We start from the raw sequence: 21,517 nt of genomic DNA, 5'->3' as shown, positions 1-21,517 counted from the left end.
AGGTGTTGCTGATGGGATGTGGGGAGAGCCAAAAAGGGCCCAGAGAGGTGTGAGGGGCCCGAAGAAGGTTGGTCACGACTTATAATAGGCACCCCGTGCTCTCAGGCCTCGTTAGACGCTCGCACCTATCTCCCCGACAGAAGAGGACCGGCCAGCCGCCTTCATTACCGGACTCACCTCAGCCTCTCACCTGACAAAAGTGATGGCTTCCCCGTACGCCCAACGCACCCTCTGACTTATTGTTAACGCAAATAAAAGCCACGGGAGAGAGATAAGATGTCATTTGGTTGACGGGAGTGATAAATGCGAGAGGTCAGCCACCTTCATCATTAAAAGGTGAGAGAAGGTAAGAATTTATTATTGATAGCTGATGTGAGTTTTACTTCATGAGCCTCCGAGAAAATGCCCCAATCTTCCTGCCATTTTGGTTTCGCTCATCTGATCTTTTATCGAACTCTGGTGAGTCAGGAGGCTTGTATTTTCCTACATGAAGAAAAATCGATGTCGATTTTATGCAAACAAGGTCAATGCTTTCTTTATAAACTTTCTGCTTATAAAACTGCTGCCATCAAGCAAAACCCAATAAACTTAGAATCAGAAAACTTTCTTTTTCCCCCCAAAATTTCTGATGAATATTAGAATAATTTTGGCGGCATATTGAGTGAGAAACTGTACACCAAATGACACCAACTGTTTAACCAGGCCATAAGGTCGATTTTCATCATTAGCGTCTAAATTGCCTTTACCTTCCCTGACTAAACCCTGCTGCTCGAAGCTTTGCTGACAAAGTTAGAATTATATTAGGATTGTCAGAAGCTGAGATGAAGAGACAGAATTATATAATTAGGAGTTAGAAAAGTTAGTTTGAATTAGTACTGTGTTTTAATCATTAATTGCCAACAGTGTGCCAATTACTAACCCTCTGGTAAAGGAGGTTTCTGCGAGCCCGTGGAGCTGCCTTTGCTCCGTCTGCTGATGTCACTGTTGACCGACAAGCTGGACTTCAGCTTCCTCTGCACCCTGTGAGACACAGGCGTGGACGGCTGCCTCCTGGGCTGCTCTGTCTGTGGCGTTGCTGTTGCGTTCCCGGGGCCCGACCTGCCCGCCACGTTCGCCCCAATGCCGGCGCCGCAGGTGCACGTCCTCGTGCCCTCAGGGGTGCCAGCACCGGAGTGGATTCCGTTGGCGTTCGTCGCTGCGGGCGTGTCGGAGCTGTTGTGGGGAAAGCCATTTTGGTCCTTGGCAGTCTCTCGCTCTGCCTCCTCAGAAGGCGCTGGTTTCAGATCAGACTCGGACCGCAGCTGGGCTGTTGAAAATAAAACATCAGGATGTCATTTTGAGCTCTTTGTTGTCTTCAACAGAGCTTCAACATGTTGGATGCTGAATCACAGTTCAATGAAGGAAAGTAGAGAGTCAGGAAAATATTGCTTAGTTGTGATTAATATCAGCAAGGCAACATTCAATAATAGAATTATAACAGCATGTTTTCTTGATTTTATACAGCCATTTTTTTTGTTGCTATGGCTCAAACTTTCGTTTGCCTTAATAACTTAAAGCAATAATGTGCAATGCCACTTAGGAAAGCTGATGAGAATATAGGCACCTGGCTATATTCTCATATATTAACATGTCAATGCTTATTAATAGGTATTGTCAATTTTAAAAAAAATAAACTGGAACTTAAACTATTTAGGAAATTCTTAAACTTTCAGCCCTCCTTGCATCTTGCACTTTATCTGCCACCACTCTTAACAAGATAATGTCAGTCGTGTGACTAATATTTCAAACCCGAAAAAGCGAGTGAAGAGCAGAAACGTACAACTTCACATGTGAAAGAATCATGAAAGCCACCTGTGTAGTCAAACACATTTGTGGCAGCAGCTCCTTGGTGAGTTAAGTCGGAGTGAGACGGAGAGATTATTAGAGTAAAAAAAAAGGAGAAAAAAAAGGAGGAAAGGCAGCCTGTGATAGTGTACAAATTTGTAAAATGGCTGCTGTCTGCAACGGTAATGATCTTCTCTCCTCTGAAAGCTCAGAGATGGCCTCAACCAGACTTTCTAAGTGCGTGTGTGACAGTCGCAGAAAGCCAAGAGACAGCAACCTGTCTGATAAGAAGGAAAAGGAAGGATGCGAGTGAGGAGAAAGGAGGTGGCATTTCACTGAGAGGAACACCTTGCACATTCAGCTCTACTGGGAGTTAACTCCTGCTTTAGCTTCCCTGCACATCAGAGCTACAGTACATGTGCACACGCTGCCAGATTTTCTGAATTATTCATCTCTCTTTTTTTTTTAAGTTTCTCCGAGTGAACCCTTCTTACTTATTTTAGGCCTTGTATGCATTGTCTATATGGCATCGTTACAACTAAACTTTAGATTCTGTCACATTTACCAGCTGTTGTAACACAAATCTTTGCAAGCCTCCATATGTCCCCTCACCCCAAAAAAAAAAACAAACAAAAAAACCCCACACATTTCCCTAAGTGGATGCACACATGGACGTTAATGCGATGCTGGTAATTTGTTTCCATCTTTATTTTCTTTCTGTCAGCTCACCAACAAGTGCAATTACAGTTAACAAGAGAGCAGGAGTGTGGGAATGGGGCCTTGCAGTTTTTAACAACACATCACCCTGGGAGAGGCCGGACGTGAATGTGGATGTAAAACAAAGCAATTAAATACGCACTCTGGGCTTTCGCCTTCTCCTCATGCAGGCGTCTGCCTCCTGCTTTAATAAACAAATACAGACTTTGGGGATCAGGATTCCATGCAATTTGAATTAGACAACTGCATGGCACACCACAGAATTCATTATGCAGTGATTTAAAGGCCAGGTTGTTGGATTTTTCATCTCCAAAAGACAAAAAGCCAAAAGAACCCCATCCATGACAATGTATGGAGAGACTGAATCATTCTTAACAAGGAGAATCACAAGAGGGTACATCTGTTGCTGCTTTTAACACGTTTTTAATAAGTGTAACTTTCCTTTTCTTCCCCCCACTTATGTAGTCACTTGTTTATCAGTGTCAGCACAGTGTGCAATCGCAGTGTTATCACAGTTTGCGAAGCTTTGGGAGCTGACTGAGGAATATTTTTTTATTTATATATCGAGGAATAAACTAACGGCACATTCGAATTTATGTGTTTTGTTGCAAAGAAAAACATGTTTGAACCCAAAGGCTCATAGAAAAAAAAAATCAAAGTATAATTTTATGGGTGATATTGCTGATTGTTTTGTTTATTTTCCTTTTGTATTTGGCTTTTCATGGAATAAAATCTAACGGAAATCCCTTTGCCAGAACAAATTACGCAGAAAGTTTTATTCCTGTCAAATATTAACTTTTTTGTCTTTTTTTTTCCTCTCCGTTTTGGTTCTTTATTATGATTAGGAACTCAAGACGTTTCCTCCAGCTTTATGGAACTTAAAAAACTATCAAACTACCTGAAGATGTTGCACATGAAGTTGAACTATGACTAAATGTAACATGAGCTTCATTGGTATTTTTGCATACATTTGTGATCTCAAAATACCAAAAGTAAATATTACATATAACATCGTTTTGCATTGCAATAACCAATAGAATACAGTCACTGCATCACAAGGACTGTATTTAGGACAGTTGAGGTGGATTTCAGCATCCAGCCAGAACTGAGTGTCATTGGGGAAAGAGCCACCCGAGTTCCCCCTACTGGACCCGGTAATTACGTGCGCCGAACTCAGATAAACACATAGCAATGGATGGATACAAAACCATTTCACACATTTTATTTGCACAAACAGTTTATAACATAATTTACTTAAAATTAGCTAAATTTAACAAAATGAGTGATGGCTTTAGACTTCTGCACATTAAATAAACCCGTGTTTATTATTAAACATAATAATGTTTAATTATTCCACATACGGCACTAAACTCCTGTACGTCGGATACAACACCAAAAAAGATTATATCAAAGCTTTATGTATTGAATAAAATATAACAAACTCATCTCTATATCAAAGCAGTTTCTTATCCAATTTGTAAAGTGCCATAATAAGCTTAATAACAGCCATTTCCCGTTATTTAGCTTAAGTGAAGCAGCCGCATGGACCCTCACATTCAAACCCACGTCGATGCACAAAAACAGCCAAAGAAGACTGGGAGGCATAATTGCCTTCCCTTCGCAGGAAGTCAACCTTCCAATTTGCCTACGTATAAATACTTATTAAGAAACCACCAAGTAAAAAGTAGAGTACATAAGCGGTTAGTCGGGTTTCAGACACAGTGCAGAGCTCCACAGAAGTGGCTAAACTCAGCGGAGTTCTGCTATTCGGTAGCAGGTCCTCGGTTTGGACAGTAATCACACAGTGGCAGTCTTTTATTTTTAACCTGCTGAAAATGGAGACTGAGATTAATGGACACAATGGAGCAATATTCATAATCATTGATCATAATAATGATCATACTGTCAAAGATGGCAATGACAGACTCGTACAGTCACCAGGAGACAAATGAAGAGATAATGAGAAAAAGCAGAAATGAGGAAAAACTGTAGAATTCCATTAAAACTTTTCGCTCTGCACTTTAGTCTAGTAATGGGAAACTAAAGCAGAAATTACATTTTACACTTTTGTTTGTTCCTGACTGACAAAACCATGTTGTCATTGATAATAATATTCCAGAGAACATTAATTTAATGAAATATACAATACCAAATAACTGTTTTTGACATTATTGATGCCATACTTTTGCTATTCAAATAACTCATTTAATACAGCATTCCTGTGACATATGACAGTTTTAACATGTTCAAAGTTTTCATGGAATCTGTATTTTGTGACTTTTGGGGTTATGAACGAGGCGCAAAGCCTCATTGAGTCTGAAATACCAAAACTCTTGGGACTCAAGTTTCTACTAATTCCATTTTGTGGCAATATGTTTTGAAATAATATAGCCTGATATTTCATCTAAAGATCCTTTAAAGTTACTTTTTTGAAAAATTTCTTTTGGGTCTGCAAAAGAAGCTACATTATCCCTACTACAGCCAATACCAAGATGCGAAACTTACAAATCCCTGTAAGTTCAGTTAAAAAAAAAAAAATCATAAGTCCAACAATCTTCTAAGAAAGCAATAGAGTCCTGAAATGACTGAATGAACACAGCCCAACCGCAGGCACCGGAACAACATGTTTTGGAGGAAGAGCTGGACATCCGCACGCAACGTACACACACGCAAGCTTCAAATTGGACTTGTAACTGCCCTATTTCCAGCACATCAACAACTGTTGAGGGTGTACGTTTGTAGTTGAATAAAACATGGTATTCCCCTACACACGCTGTCACACACATCACAGGGGAAACTAGGGGCTGAGTGGTTCTTGACTGTCTAAGCAGCATCCCAATTTGGTCCCAGCTACTAGTAGCTGACAGCCTCAAATATCTGGGGAGCATTTTTAAAAGGCCAGCGCTTGATGGATTCATGAAGAACACACAAATATAATTGCTATTTGTCACAGAGTCTTCAGTGGCTGCGCCACACAGGGACCACACGGCGGAGTGCCTGAAGAGAACGGGTGTGCAGGGGAGGATGGAGAGGAGGGGGGGATCGTGCTGTATGTAAAACCGAGTATTCTGTATAAACACCTCGTTTTCGGCACAGAAAAATAGGTCCTACAGGAGGGAGCTGGAAACTGCACCGAAAAGAGAGCGAGAGAGAAGAAGAGGAGGCCCTAACACACACACAGCACACCGCTCAAGGTGAAATATGCATACATGTATGCACGCATACATGTCAATTGAAACAAAGCTGTATAAACAAGCATTCTAAAATAGTTGGGAGCATGAAAATAGACCCCAAAAGGTCAAACAGGGCGATATGGAGATTCTCATTTGCACAGCACTGCATGAGAAGTCGCAGGTAAAGGCGTGGAGCAGATTGAACAATCACAGTAGATCCGCAGTTCTAAAGCTTGGTCCTTTTTAATATTAATGCCCCCGAGACAGGGAGAAACGGGCGAAAGGTGTTTGCTCAGGCTTATTAGAATGCCCATCATAGACAGCATACAGTTATTCAAATGTCACATCAGTCCCTCCAAATAAAACACCCCAATCCAGATCTTGTAGTCATCTCCTAATAGCCGTTATTACACAACGCAGCGAGTTTTGTGAATTTACACTGAATAGAATATGCGAGCACCTTTACTGTTAGTTAGGAGCCACACAGGCAGGCTCTGCGCCTTGTTTATCTTTATATGCTACGCATTAGAAAAACATGTATATTTTCTGCCTGAATGGTCCGCATACCTGCATGATTGAAATGCTAATTTGCAAATGTGCAATGACCTAGTCAGACTCCTCTTACCACCGGCTGCCACCCCCGCCTCTGCTCGCTGCCAAAACAGCCTGAGGTATCATCTCTCCTCCTAACAAACAGTGGTGTGGAAAAACCCCTGCTTTCAATCCAAAGGGATACATTTTCTCATTAGAAATTATACATCTTCCCCAGTCGTATTTATAGACGCAAAACCAAGGGAATTACGCAGCAGAGAGAGCGGAGGGGGACACGCAGAGAGAGAAAAATAGTGCAATGAATGTTATTACAAAAGGGCTCTGATTGTAATTTTCCTTGGGCGTATCAAAGCCTCGTTTACTGTCTGACCTTCTAAACTCTAAGACAAGGACTTTCTTTATTTTGGAAAAAAAGAGGTTTTGAAAGGAATGGGCTACAAAAACTTAATATGTGGAACAACGTTCAAGCATCCCATAAAATTTGAAAGCACAGATGCACCGACTGCTTGGGATGCAGAAGGAATAGGCAGATATTTTCCCTTCTCTTTTTAAGTTTGGCCAATTCCTTAAAAATCTGACTTTATCTTTGAATCAGTTTTAACCTACATAAAATGTGTTTCTTTGTTGTTGTTTTATTTAAAGCACCAAATCACTTTCATTTCAGTCTAGTTGTTTTTAGTGGAGTAGAATGAGCTAAAGTTAGACACGATACATAAAAACCCAATCAGAGGAACCAAAAGATGTAAAAGAGAACTGGAACAGATGATGGATTTTCCAAAGAGAGACGTTCACAAAAAACTGGCAATTTTTGTTTGACTCAGCTGTTTTCTCCATTTGAACAAGAAGACAAACAGTACAACTCCCCGTGTGTTCTTGTTACAATTATCCTCCTTTTTTGGGACTGAGTTAGAGGAAACGAATCACAGGCATGTTTATTATTTAAGATATAAAGTGGCAGGATAGTGGTGACAATCTCCCATAGTCACCAGACACCCTGGACTGGTTGTCAGTCCATCACAGGACAGATAAAAATGCTTTGCATTTGTTAAATGTTTCCAGAGTAAGGTCTTTCCTATAGACCATTTATAGACCATTTTTGGTCTATAAAACACACTGAGTAAACACACAAAAACATTTTAGAAATCTGCGAAATGTTATGGACAAATCTTGAGGCCTGAACTGGAATAACTCAAAGCCAAGGGATTTTAGAAGAAATGTTTCTCTTCATTCCTTTACATGTTCTAATCCTTAGGAACAGAGAATGACAATCTGATTAGGTCAGTCTAAATTGGCTGGTGAAACTGCAAAAACAGTTTGCAGTTTGACCAAACTGTCAAACTGGAAACAGTTTGACAGTTTATATCCTTAAATATAAACCTTATATTTAAAGAGATTTTAAATAAAAAATAAAGAGATTTTTAAATGTTATAGATACTTGTTATGAATGATGATAAAGCTCTTAAGGTCATATTGCCATAATTCAAATCTAAAAGACAAACATGGTCCAATGAACAGTGCATTTCTTAAAAAAAGATTAAAAAAAAGGATCTTATTAATATTAAATGTGAAATGTCTGCTGTAAAAGTGACATTAAATAGAAAAATTAGATAGCAAGGTATGGATCTCCAACAAGAACTCTCTTCTACAGCGTTGACACAAACTGGTCGGCGACCTGACAAGGGTTAACAGAAATGTCACTTGTTCCAATAGACATTCAAAAAAAAAAAGAAAAGAAAAAAGAGAAAAAGTGATTCCGCCCATCAACCAGCAATCCTTGCCCTGTCAGTTCATTTACAGGCAGACAATGTTTTGTATTTATTCTAGATAAAATGATGGTGTTCAGGCGATGATGATTGCTGAAGAAAGCTAAATTACCTGCTCTGATATTGGATCCTCATCAGCAGAAATGACATGCTGGGTGTGTGCGGTAGCCAGTCACGGAACTCTATTAACTGTCTTCACCTGTCAAGGCTGATCATATTGCTTTGCATCTCATTTGAGCAGGAAACATCACCTTCTTCCACATTTTTCTGCTGCTCTGGGTCACGCCGACAAACGGCTTAACTGATTTTAAATAGCCACAGACTCATATCCTTTCGTTGTTTTAGTTCTCTAGAACGCTCACTTATTTTTGACTTATCCGACACACTGGGGGAAGTGACACTTCCTTTACTTGTACCGCAGCTGTCGCTTCTACCCAACACAAAGACAGAAAGCGTGTCAGGGATTTACTAATTTCAAATTTTGCTGCTGATTAAGTGGAAAAAATAACCCCCTCGGACCTTGTTCTGCTTAATTACATTTAACGGCAGCAAAGGCATCTTAAAAGACGAGAGCTTGATTTGGCAAAATGAACCTCTCAGCACAAGTGGTAAGGTGTGCATGCTGGGAAAGGGGTGGAACGGGCTATCATACTGGGCTGGGGTTGGGTATCATCAATTATCCTTTGATTTCAAAAATGGAACATTCTCCGAAGATTAATATGTTTGACTGCCGTCTAAAATAACCAAATCGCCCAATGAAATGCCGTCTTTCATTTTAAATTTGTCAAGGGAAAGTGATTTATACGCCAGACTCTGCAAAATCTGCCATTACTGACGTCTCTGTTCTTCACTGCTGTGTGCAACGCAAAGCAGAATACACACAGCATTCATCCCTCTTGAACCTTTTCACTAATCTCATTACAATTTGTCTGGATTTTACGTAAAAAGCAAACGAGGCACATAATTTGGACAATACTGCACCTCCTAAAAGTTTTTGCAAATAGAGTTCTGAAATGTACGAAAAGTATTTGTGACGTGCCACGGGAAATCCAGGAGAGAGTAGCTAAAACAAAAACGGAGAAAATATGAAAATCACCAATTTCTGATAAAATAAAGTTTTTGCAAAATATACTTGTTGAATGCATGAAAATCACTCCAAGATTTAAATAGTATTTTCTGTTACTTTAAAATGATAAACTTTCTGTTTGAGTTAAAGTTGTTTACAGAGTAAATCAGGGATGCTTCAGAGGGTATAGGGACACACACACAGCTGATTAACATACCGGGCTTTATGGGCTGTTCACATGCTTTTATTATTGATTTTGGCCAATAAGTTGAAAGTTGGAAAGAAACACATGGCTACTAAACATCGTCACCACAATGCAGTATTATATCAGTTGTGGAGACCTCTTGTGCAGATCCATTCCAAATCTGTAATCCAGGCCTCTGGAAAAATCTGTGACAAGACTCACAAATGTGTGTTCACAGGGGTTATTCTTTAAACATGAATTACTTTCCATAAACTTCACGCATGCTTTGTGTCACATTATCACACAGAATCTCAATGCTACCCTTGTTCTACTAATCCTTAGATAAATGTAAGCAATTGATTAAGTTTTTAAGTATTTTTGTTTGATTTTTTCTTCCCTGCACATATTTCTTTAAATTAGACCTTAAACGGCCAACTACCACAATTTTTACAAAGATCAGTTATGACGTGACTCAGAGCAGGCCTGAGGTTGCTGCCAGGCTTCATACGCCAAAAGTCGTGCTCCACCCTCTCTTCTCTGATGACTTAAAACAAAACTCGGGAGCAAGGGAGAATGAGGGGAAAGGGAAGGAAAGAAAACGGAGGGCTATATTTTCAATTTCAGTTACATCTGTGACTCAGTTTTTCCACACAGCTTCAAATTCTCCCTCCAGGGAGGGAAACTTGCCGTTTTCTTTTTTTTTCTTTTTGTTTAAATTCAACGGAAGGCGGGCTCACACTGTGCTATATGCACACAGGGGTCAAAAAGAACAACACATTAAAAAAAACTGTATTCGGAAAGTCAGAAATGGGCGAAAATATACCACAGAGGTCCTTCTCTGGGTCAGAAAGGGGTTAGGCAGTCTATCAAAATACCCCCACACCCAGTTCCTTTATTTGCTCTGTATCAATCTCAGCATTAACCCACTGCTAATGGGACAGCTGTGGGTCAGTGCCTCCTGTCTTAGAGATGCCAATCAAGACCTTAAGCTGAGAGATCAGCCTTTGGGACATAGGTGTTCGTCTGCCTCTGAGTGGCTTTTAAAACACAGAGACGCCTGTATTGATTTTAGCTCTAGCCTGAAAGAGAAAACGGGGGTGGGCGGCAGTGGTGGCAGTGTCAGCTGTGCCTCTGTGTGTCTGGACGGCGGCCAGCCCGTGGTCCCTGGTCACCCTTCACTGATCGGGGTGGGGAGGGGCGGGTGGAGAGGTTGCTCCGAATGACCTAACAGAGAGGCGCTGAACCTGCAAACACGGAGGGGCCACGGAGTTGGAAGCTCGGGGGGTTCGGGGCTAGTGGGGCAACATCAGCAGAGATCTCATAATAGAAAAGGGTTTTAACCTTAATGTTGGAGCCAAAACCCTGTTAGGGGCCTAGTAATACCCCCTGTGCTGCTGTCATTTCAACTAGTTGATTTTTTTTTCTTTTTTGGATACCCACCCCCATGTATGAGTGGGTTGTGAAAGGCAATGACACTGTCATTGTTTTTGGCAGTTCACAACCTGTGCTTTACGCCTGAGAATTTTGATTATTTGTTGTTTTAATTTATATGAATAAAAAAACCCTGAAAGCTGGGAACTTGCTGAAGTTTTCCTAACATACAGCAACTTCACCTTTGCCTGTCACATTCCAAGCACATACTGTGAACTATTCATTGGGCTTTCATGACCTAGTTGAACTTTAACAATTTTACCAATAAAAAACTTTTAATGTTTAACAGGCAATTTTTGTCCTGTATTACTTAACCACAACCAAATAAAATCTAATACAAACAATTACATGCAAAGAAAATCACCTAATTTGTACCACCTGTGTAGCATCTATGTGTTTTTGTTCTTAAGAGAACATCAGCATGCTATTTTCCAGTTTGCCGGAGCACAACAAGAACATTCTCTGGCCATGTGAGATATAAACTACTATCTTTAATTGAATGCAAACTGCAATGCGTGGTGGATTACAGTGATCACACTGAACACATCACACCCACTGAGAAGAATACGTTTTAGTAAATTAAACTAAGCTTCTTCAAAGAGCAGATCTGGGCAGGAAGGTGAATGCAAATGCAGACCACACCTTTCAGACTTGTATTTGCAAATACACTGCACTTTGTGTTCATTTATTTAGTTATATACACTAAAGTTTGAGTGTTCATAGAAGTTTACAGGGTATGAGTGTCTATGACCATCATTCAGTTTGAATCGAAATGAGGAACATGGTCTTCAACAATAAGGAAGACAGAAAAAGACTCTAATGATTAAAATCTATATGTGTACCCTTCTATTTAATGTGCACTTAAATAATTAGGAATTGAGGTATGCATATCTAATCAATTGGCTCCACTACTTTGGATATCTTAAAGAAAAAAAAATGGTGAAAAGTCTTGGGCACTTTGAATAAAATATGCTAATTAACGCACTTGAAATTTCCCATATGAAATCTATTTGCAGCAAGACAATGAGAAAATAATTACAACAGAGGTAGAATTACAATGACCGTTTTAATCAACCTCTGCACTAGCATTTCACCCTATTTATACAGTTTTTGATTCCATGACCCACTGGTAAGTAATCACTTGAAAATTACGGTGCAGTTTATAATAGGCCTATGCTTTGGAGGCAGTTTTTCTGCAAAGACAGGGCTCTCGGGATTTCAATAAAGATATGAATCTTGCAAAACAACAATCAGCACAGAGCTCTAATAACTGGCATAAAGACTCAAAGAAAAGCAAACTGACATGAGGTTAAAAGTCTCAAAGTGCCCCAGGCTCTTTGAAAGGCGCATAAAGTAATGCATGGGGTGATTGCGGTGTTGGAATCAACACCAGATAAACATCTCATCTATCCAACGTTTGCATTTACAAAGTCGAGTAAAATTGTGCAGTCCTGTCCGATTAAATCCGCTCTGCATCTATTATGCGGGGGGGTGTGGAGGGTCACAAAGTTCATTTCAAAAAGGTCAACTCTTCCTAAAAGGTAATAAACTCAAACGTGTGGCACCAACGAGTGCAATCTGAGATTCACACAAAGGCCAGACTGAAAGCCTTTATTTCGAAAGTAGAGTCGTGTTATTTGACCTCACTTTCTTATAAAGTTACCCTAAGATAAAAAAACACAGGCTAGTATGTTCATCTTTATCAACCAAAGAAGAATTAAAAAAAAAACTATTTGGTGAATAACGTGATGATTAAACTCCAAAACCCGCTGCGAGGTGGTAGTGATTTATTCCGAGGCGGTGGCTGGAGAGGAAAGGCACTGTTTGCAGAGATATCAGCCGTAAGAGCAGAACGGTCCGTTGAAGAATGTCTCTCTCCCCACAGGAATTCTCCCACCTCACCCTGGATGGCAGACCTAGTGACGGACAGTTCTCTGAGAAAGGCAGCGAACACTGCTGTCTAACAAACCAGAGGGTTCTCAGACACAAAACCAGCCGAGGGTCATAGACATTTTTTTTTAATGGGAAAAGTTTATATTTTCTAAAAGTACTGAGAACCTCAGTACTTTTCTCAGTACTTTTTTTTTTTAGACAATTTTAAGGTATAGATACTTTGTAGTTGTTCTGGTTACAAAAATTCCATATGAATGCATGGCAGAAATCATAAGGAAAGTAAGTATTTGGAGAATAATCAGGCAACAAATAGAAAAAATATTAAAAATCACAGATTAACAAATGTGTGAATGGACAGATTATGGACAGGAGAAAGGGAGGAAGAATTCAGCGGAATTAGACGAAAATATGGATCTTTAAGACAATGGAAGAAGTACTAAAGTATACAAAAAAAGAATAGTTTCAATTCCTTTTTCCTTTTTTCCAAAGAGACAAATTTCAGACTTTGTAATATCCTTCTTATTTGAAATAGTTTATTTTACTTTACAGCTTTCACTATAAATTCCTGCGATTGAACCCTGTGTCCTACGGGTGCCCTGTTGGGAATTATGCAACCGCTGGCCAATTTCAGGAACTCGCTTCAAGAGGACCGACCCAGCTGACGTAATGGCTGACCTGTCAAAACAGTGTTATTGGAGCTGAAATGGGATCGCTGTTGTTATCAAAACAGCATAATGGACTTCCTCTTGTAGAGAAAACTTATTGTCCAGATACAGTACACAAGTTCTAAATCAGACAGCCGGGGGAAAAGAAAACCGCAAAGGCTCAGATGTAGGCAGGCAGATGATTTCTTATTGATTTCCTGTTTCTGCGGTGGAGAGGGCTCTCAATTACCCCTAGCACCCCCCGAACACAGCTAAACTACAGTGAGCCCATGGGACTCCGTGATATAAATAAGCTAAGTTAACTCGGCCAAAATGGATTATCAACTTAAAGGGGTAAAATCAATTCCAAGTCAAAAGTGATATCCAAGACTTAAAAGTAAACTTGAACTTCGTTGCACCACTTTGATGACTTAAAAACACATCATTTTATTTTATTTTATTTTTTTCGCCTCTGGTAAATAAGCCACAGCCAAGTCATTAAGCTTAATAACAAACAAAAAAAAGAAAGGAGTAGGAGGAAAAGGGCACTCTGGAAAAGTTAACAACAGTGAAACAAAAGAGACCTGCAGTCAAGAAAGGTGTTAAATGAAAACACAATCCTTATTACAGCAGCAATCAGCTGCTATTAGCCCATGTTGTCACATCTCACTCCTCTCAGGAACAATGAAGCACGCATACACAAAGCCTTTTAGTCGCGTTTCACTCTGTGACCTGCAATCTATATCTCTGTATGGAGTGGAATTACTGTGCAACTAGGTTTAATTAGAATTGCTTCTAAATCAACGGCAAATTGCTGTTTAGCAGAGCCTTGCTGTGCTCTACATTTGCATAAAACAATATGATTAGATCAGAGTCGCAAGAAAGTTTCCAGCCTGAACCAGAAGAAATGCCACAAAGTACGCAATGGCAACGGTTGAAAGGTTTTTATGGGAGACTTTTTGTTTCTAATTAGGAAGATGCCTCCAGAAGTTCACAAAACTTTACTCAATAAAAGGTCCGACGCATTCCAGTTTTGTCCATTTCTGAATCATGTATAAAAGTTCACCCTGAATTCACACCGGACAAGCGGCTAAACTGTCGAGTTGTTGGTTGGACGATTGACGGATGATTGACAAGCGGCTTGTTGATGGACGGACGGCAGGAAAGGTGAACATACAACAAACCAACATAAGAGACACACGAATATATAAAAAGAAAAGAAGACGTCCAGACAGATTGACTGAGGATAGTTGGATGGACTAATGTACAGTTAGAAATGTTGATGGACAGACATAGGAATGGACGGATGATAGAAGGAAGGACAGACAGATTTATGGATGATATGATTGATGGACTGGACAAGTCTATTCCCCACCTCCCCCCAATTTTGCAAACCTGGAAGCTACTTCAACTAAAATACACTCTTCCCCAGTCTGCAATAACATCCCGTGAAGAGGTAAACGTTGGCACTGGGTTAAAGAAACTACATGTAGGACTCAATCGATACACGAGGACGGCCAATGTCTGAGTACATGAGGACGGCCAATACCACAAACCGGATTTCCCGTCTTGCAAAACACATGGCTGAGGGTTTGGAAGAAGTAAAAATGACCGATTGAGCCAAGTCTTGGTCATAACGTCAGAATAAGACAGCAGGCATGTTACACTCACTTGCCAAGAGGCCGAGCTGCTATCTGGGTATTACTGTAATTGGAAACAGTGAAGCTAATATTTTAGTTGGCCAACTGACCCTAACACAGGAACAGCATAACAAAACCTTTTCCTATAAGGTGAGAATATTGCCATTAGAAAAAAAACCTGAGTAAAATTAAAGCAGTTTCAAATGTTGAATAAAAAACAGTCACTTGCAGCAGTTAGGCTGATCTGGCATGTTAATCACTTTCACTCTCTTCAATTAAATGCCTCATTGTTTATTATTTAGAGAGAGAAAAAAAATAGCACAGAGATGTACTGCTGTTTGCCCACAGTTTACCCGGGTCATTAAGACTTACTCCTCACAGGCTTGCAATAATTAGGCTTCTCCTCCGTCACGTGACTTTGTCCTTCAGTGGATTGTTTCCTAGGAGAAGGCGCGCTTCCTGATGATTCACTGTCACAAGCATCTGGGGAGAGAAGTCACAAGAAGTGGATGTTAAGTATGGCTCAAAATGAAAAATAAAAGTTCCTGCAGCTGCATGAGTGGTCGCACATTTACATACAGTCCTCATAGGCATGGAAGTTATTTTGTTGTGAGGCTCGTAAGCATTTATTGAAACACAGAGTGTGGCATAATACATACACAGCAACAAATATTTGGTTTAAAATCCATCTGGCTCAATAGTTGATCTATCTTCATGGCAGAAGAGGTGAGTTTGTTACCTGGTACAGAGCCCATTTCTAACTCAAGTCCACAATTTTCTGGCATAGCTTGGATTATGTTTACATGAGACCACTATCTGGAAACCGATGGTGTTTTGGAAGATATCTTCAATCCACTGTTGTTATGCCAGGGTCCAACGTAGCGCTGCGATTTTAACATGTCGTCAAAACATGCATGCGCTTTTAAACCCTTAGCTTCCACCTTCACGTCTCCGTCTCAAATGAACAAAGTGTAACACATGTTCCTTATCAGAACAGCACACACAGGACAATGCAATGCATTCAGGTTTCAGGTTCAGGTGACAATGCTATCCAACATTGTTTTTGTTGTTTTCTGCCCATGCACGTGCAGAACACACCTTCGCCTGAAATCAATAGCCCACTTGGAAACAAATCGGTTTTCTAAAAAGGTAATGATCCTGATAAACATGAACACTGGTCTTGGAATAGATGAAAATTTGTGAATTCTGTGAGTAGATTCTGTGTGTACATACCAATTGATTTAAATAAACCCTTATTATCGTGGATAAGAACAGTGGCTAACTGGGGCAGCACTATGTCATACCCCTAGTAAAGACGACAAAAAAGTGCATGATTAGTGACTTTTCACCAAATACTTGTGGGGATGAATGTATCTATGCGAGGATTAGAGAAAATCCACACTGAAAAACAAAAGTGTGCTTTGAATTCATTTCTTCAATGTAATAAAGTTACATGGTGTGAACTGCTCAAAGCATTATGAAACAATCTGCAAACCAACAGCATATTACTGCCCAAAAGTGGGTATAAACTCCTGATTGCCAAAAAGCAAGGTTACCTATAAACACTTTTGTACCAAATGTTTCACATTCCCGTTTGGGTTGGTCGTACCGGGCCGAAAATCAGCTGTGTAACCTGTAGGTGCAAAAGGCCGCCCTCCTTTTTCACGCCAGCAAAAACAACCTCCTGGCAACGTGTGCGAAATGGTGGGACGGTTCAGGTGAAAGTCCCTGCCAGAGCTCTGGATCTCATTTTCTTTCTCCCAGTGCTCCCAAGTGTGCTCTACCTGCCAAGATTCTTTTCCTGCTATAAAGGCTGCATTCATCTAAATTGGAAAAGCATTGGCCTGATAGCCTTGCACAAACACAAGAAACGCTTAATCTGTCTCTCAAATTGGCTTCCTGTGTTTAACATTATGGCTTGTTTATTGCATACTGTTGTTTTGATGTGAAACTGAATCAAGGGTTTGACCACGGAGCAGACCTGATATAGCTTTGCTTCACTGCAATAACAATCCAGTTTGCAAGCAGCGATGGATAAGTGGTCAGAGGTGTAAGATAGTAAAACTCAAAGTGGAAGCATGGTGAGATCAATTGGAGTATTTAAGCATCACAATTTACTTAAAATCAGCCTATATCAGAGGATCCCGCCATCCACTGAAGGGGAAAATCCACCAAAAACAAAAATGGAATCCATTTACAATCCAGCAGTCCCATGCGATTGTCCTACTTTCCTATTTTTTTCTTTTTTCTTTTTGAAACAGTGCCATAATGATGATCGGTTAACGGTCCGTTGCTTGTTTGAAGAAAAATGAAAAGCGGGTGTGGGGGTAAGCTTATTTTACATGTGATAATCTTAGGGGCAACTGGAAAGTTAATTAAAAAATATAATTGGCTGTGTGGTTGCTGTTAATAGTCAGCAGGGTGTTTCCTCCAACTTTATTAAGGAAAAAAAAACAGGCACAAACATTATCAAGGCTTTCAGACTAGCACGCAGATAATGACTTTTACTTAAAGTTGGCTGAAAGTATAAGAAAATCCCAACCCAAAGCTACTTTCACTCATGTTTTCTGTTTAATTTTTTTTAACGCAAGTTTCGAAACCGAATACGTAAGTATATTTATAGCTCAAGTTTATTGGATGAAACAGAGGGAGAACTTGATGCACACATGAGCTATGTACGTGTTTCACACATTTTCGCTTGCCAGCTACAAATGTGTGGTGGCTGTTCTCGAACGAACAGTGCTCTGGGCAAGAAACTACAAGAGTCTACCAGTCAAGGTTTATCTATTGTACACTTTGTGCTTGTCTGGATAAAAGGTGGATAAAAGGTGGCCAAAATACAAAAAAAAAAAGCTCTGGTGTGAGCAGTACAAGTACTTCTCGTAGCCAAATTCCTGAAGAAACATTTATCACTGCATATCACAAGCACAAGAAAGTTTCTGTACCCTTGCCCTCCTCTGAGTGGGCATGAAAATAACTAGTGGTGTTGCCAAGTTGGCAATTTCATCGTTATCATAAAGAAGCATTTAGGTCACTCTAACTCTTAAGAAATGCAGATCTCGTCCAATAGTGGAGACTTCAATCTCAAACCATTGTTTTTATTCTGCTCAACATTCAGTGGGAGCTGTCATGGATCCTATGAGCATCCCAAAACACTCACAGGAGCATCAGTCGTGACGCATCTGTCCCTCTCAGCTGCTGTCAGAAAAGGGGATTTTCACTCCTCCACGTACGAACTGCAAATAAATCTTGCTGCAGTAAGCAATTAATCACATAATAAATTAAACTGAGCTTGATCGTTTCCATTCTGATCCAAATTTTGTTTACAGAGAATTCATAATCCATTTTCTTTGTGGTTTTGGTTGTGTGTGGCTTTTATTTATTGTTTTTAAGTGTTGTGTTTTATTGTCATCATTTTGTCTTCCAGTGTTCTGCACAAAATTAAAGTTTATTAGCCTTTAATAGGACAAACCTGCATTATTATGCCATTATGCTCACATCAAACAATAAAACGAGTACCCAAATTTGTTTCATTTCCATCAATCCCAAGCTAGGATATAGAAGGAGAATTAGAAATGTGCCAATGAAAAATATTGATTAAAAAAAACAATTCATTTAAACATTTAAGCATTTTTAACTCATTTTGTCTGAATTATTAGCCTTCACTACAGAGGCCACTACAATTACATACAAATTGTAAATGATGTAAAATGGTCTCTCCTTTTCTCAGGACTCAGATTAAGTTTTTAATTTTTTTTTTCTTCTTCACAACTCCTGCTGCCGCCCACCAAGCCTGCCACTCTGGGCAGTGAGCCTCATTGCCCAGCTGCTGCCATGTGAACAGTTGCCCCAATACATTTAAGGAGTTTTTTTCTTTTTTATTTATTCCACCACCGCTTAATAATATACAAGTTATCCATTCTGACAAAACCTCTGTGGAACCCCTATACTTGACATTAACCTAAATTCGCTGAATACACACCTAAAACCACTGATTAATGGCCTGTCTTGTGCTCTCCTACCGTGTGACGCCGACAGCAGGGGACTTGTTTCTTGCCGTGGGCCCTGTCCTGGACCCGCCGGCCCTTCTGATGGATGGACAGTCTCCTTGGACATGAGACAGTCGTCCTCTTCGAAGGGAGAACAAAAATTATAAACCACCACCAGCAGAAGTAGTTCCTCCCTTCTTTTCCTCAGCCCCCAGTCCTGCAAAAAGCAATAAGTCTCACAATCAGCGCAGCGTTTTCAGACACAAAGCAAAACTATGGAAGTCGTTACTCAAGCTGCTTATTCACACGCCGAGGAAAGTGACGTCGAGCTCCAGTAAAACTTAGTGGAAATTTCCCTCCGCACGCTCTTTATGTAAACTTTGCTGAAAGAGTTTATAAGCAGCCCATTTGTTAACGGTCTGCCTTTTCTTTTGTTGTTTCATAGCAAAAAATAATAATAATAATAACAAGAAGCAATGGCAGATTTACTGTTTGTGTCCGACTTACCTTTCAAACATGACAACTCTCTCACTTCAGTTCAAATGTGACTTATTCCCATCCTACTTTCCCTCCTTCAACTCGTTCCTCAAAACGTTAAGGGGGGGGAAATTAAAGACAACTTTCACACCGGACAGTTTACTCCTACTCTAACTGTTCGACGTTCGTAGTCCAAGAAATTCCAGCTGGGTTTTTTGACGTGCAAAAAGTCGAAAACATGATCCTCCTTGACGCTTTCGGCGCGCAGTTGCGGTAAGTTTACTCGGGACACTTCAGGTCTAAAACATTTTCATCATATCCGGATTCCAGCAGCGCAACTAGTGAAGCCTCCTCACTCTTCTCGCTTGCTCTCGCCTTGGCGGCGGGGAGGAAAACAAAGCCCTCCCTGTTGATGTTTACCCATATGTGGGTGTTTGTGTGTGTGCGCGCGCGCGCGCGCGAGAGAGAGAGAGAAAGAAAAAGTATTAAAATGGAAAAAATGTAAATAATTTTTGCCTGATGGAAATTTTTCATACTGGGTTACAGTATATTTAACAAAAATGTTTCCAAAACTCTCTCTGAGACAAACGTTTCCTATAAAGTGTATTCAAATATTTAACTTTTTTTAAAAAGTTAAATATTTTAGCAAGAAAAGACCAGAGTGTAAATATGGTCTGAAATGACTCTGTTGTTTATGTTGCAATTGCTCATAGAAAGTACTCTCAGCTGTTTTTTGTTGTTGTTGTTGTTTTGTTTTTACTTAATTATCCGTTGTCATTAACTTTGAGTGCTCTCTTTGTCTTCCCTTTCCCTGGATGCAACCATTCACTGAGTCATTGTTGCCTTTTTTTAAATTTATTTAATAGAAAGTGCCCCGGACCAGAGCTCCTGTGTTTTGGTTTGATGGAAAGAAGCATTAGTAACACTTGTTTCCATTAACATTGTCCGTTTCTGTTTTCTTCTTTTTCAGTAAATGGCTCGGTAATTTTGTATGTAATCTCAATTATTATATTTTTTTTATCTTGTCCGTGTTTATGTTTAGATTCGAGCTGTTCCCTTTCACTGTTGCCACAATGACTCAACTGATATATTTTTTTTATGTATATTTTTTCTATTTTTAGATTACCTGAGTGACTGCTGTGCTACAGATTCAGATGAATTGCATTGTGTGAAATTTGAGCCAATTCTTACTGCACAATCAGACTGCACTAGAGTAATTTGCATTGATATGGACTGAATCAAATAGTCTTGTGGAGGACCTTAAGATTGCTTGCTGCAAATTGGCACTATTTCAATCATCATCTAATTGAGCATTAAAGTGTAAGTGGTACTAAACAACATAACCCAAATATTGTTTCAGAGATACCAATATGGGCCGCAAAAAAACATCTTTAAGATTTCGATCATGACTACTTAGTAGTTAGCTAATATTCTAAAAAATAAATAAATTGAGTCTGATGGGTTCACCTCAATTTACTGCAGACTAAGTTTACTGGTACTAAATTAACTAATAGAGAACAGCTCAGAGTCCAGTAGTATCTACTGCAGGCCTTTTGCAACGACACTGTGTTACTAATCACTTTCGGGGCCGTTTACATGTCTGTGCGACGAGGCACAGACTGGTAGACTTTGCCTATCTTAGTAGACAAAGTTAAGTCTCGGTTCAGTCAAGGACAGCAGTCAGCTGAGACAGCAAGAGAGCATGAGCAATCATTGAATCATCTAACTGGAATGTAGACATCAGAGACACCTGAGTGTTTGCTGCACTGAGGTGCCAAACTGCCTGCTGTGAAAAACCTTTCTTCAGTAGTGATGTTGCTGGTTAAAAAAACCCAAACAAAATAAAAGATTACTTTAAAACCCCTCCAAAGGGAAGCACTTAAGTAAGAAAGTGAAATGAAACCAACTGATTAATCATTTTTAATCTACCTTGAAATTTCTTAAACCTTAAGGATTTTTGGGGAGTAAGAAAATCCCAGGTTTCAATCCCCATCTGGGGGTCTTTCTATATGAAGGTTTTTGGGTTGTACCTGTGCATGCATGAGTTCTTTCCAGCTTTCTCCCACAGTGCAAAAACAGGACGATTGGGTTAACTAGTTTCTCAAAATTGTGTGTGCATGCACGCTTGCTAGTCCTGTGTATCTACTGTATGTGTTGTCCTGTG

General features: G+C 39.9%; 1 protein-coding gene across 4 annotated transcripts in view; it reads right to left on the bottom strand.

Annotated features, from left to right (window-relative positions):
- mdfic (MyoD family inhibitor domain containing) overlaps positions 1-19,723 on the bottom strand; it is a 29,364-nt gene extending 9,641 nt beyond the window's left edge. For 3 of the 4 annotated variants that reach the window (XR_002754272.1, XM_023350399.1, XM_023350400.1), the window contains exons 1-4: positions 19,384-19,723; positions 18,910-19,093; positions 15,260-15,370; positions 920-1,306 (exon numbers count right to left, since the gene is read on the bottom strand). Coding sequence is in view for 3 of the 4 variants with exons in the window: in XM_023350399.1 (XP_023206167.1) it covers positions 920-1,306; positions 15,260-15,370; positions 18,910-19,003 (592 nt within the window). In the remaining variant the exon portion in view is untranslated. The remainder of the gene's footprint in view (positions 1-919; positions 1,307-15,259; positions 15,371-18,909; positions 19,094-19,383) is intronic. The other variant, XM_005799092.2, reaches the window with a different exon arrangement.
- Between the last annotated feature and the right edge of the window lie 1,794 nt (positions 19,724-21,517).

The sequence above is a fragment of the Xiphophorus maculatus genome, chromosome 17 (assembly GCF_002775205.1).
Source record: "Xiphophorus maculatus strain JP 163 A chromosome 17, X_maculatus-5.0-male, whole genome shotgun sequence".
Classification (NCBI taxonomy): domain Eukaryota; kingdom Metazoa; phylum Chordata; class Actinopteri; order Cyprinodontiformes; family Poeciliidae; genus Xiphophorus; species Xiphophorus maculatus.
This window is presented reverse-complemented; position numbering and strand designations above follow the sequence as displayed.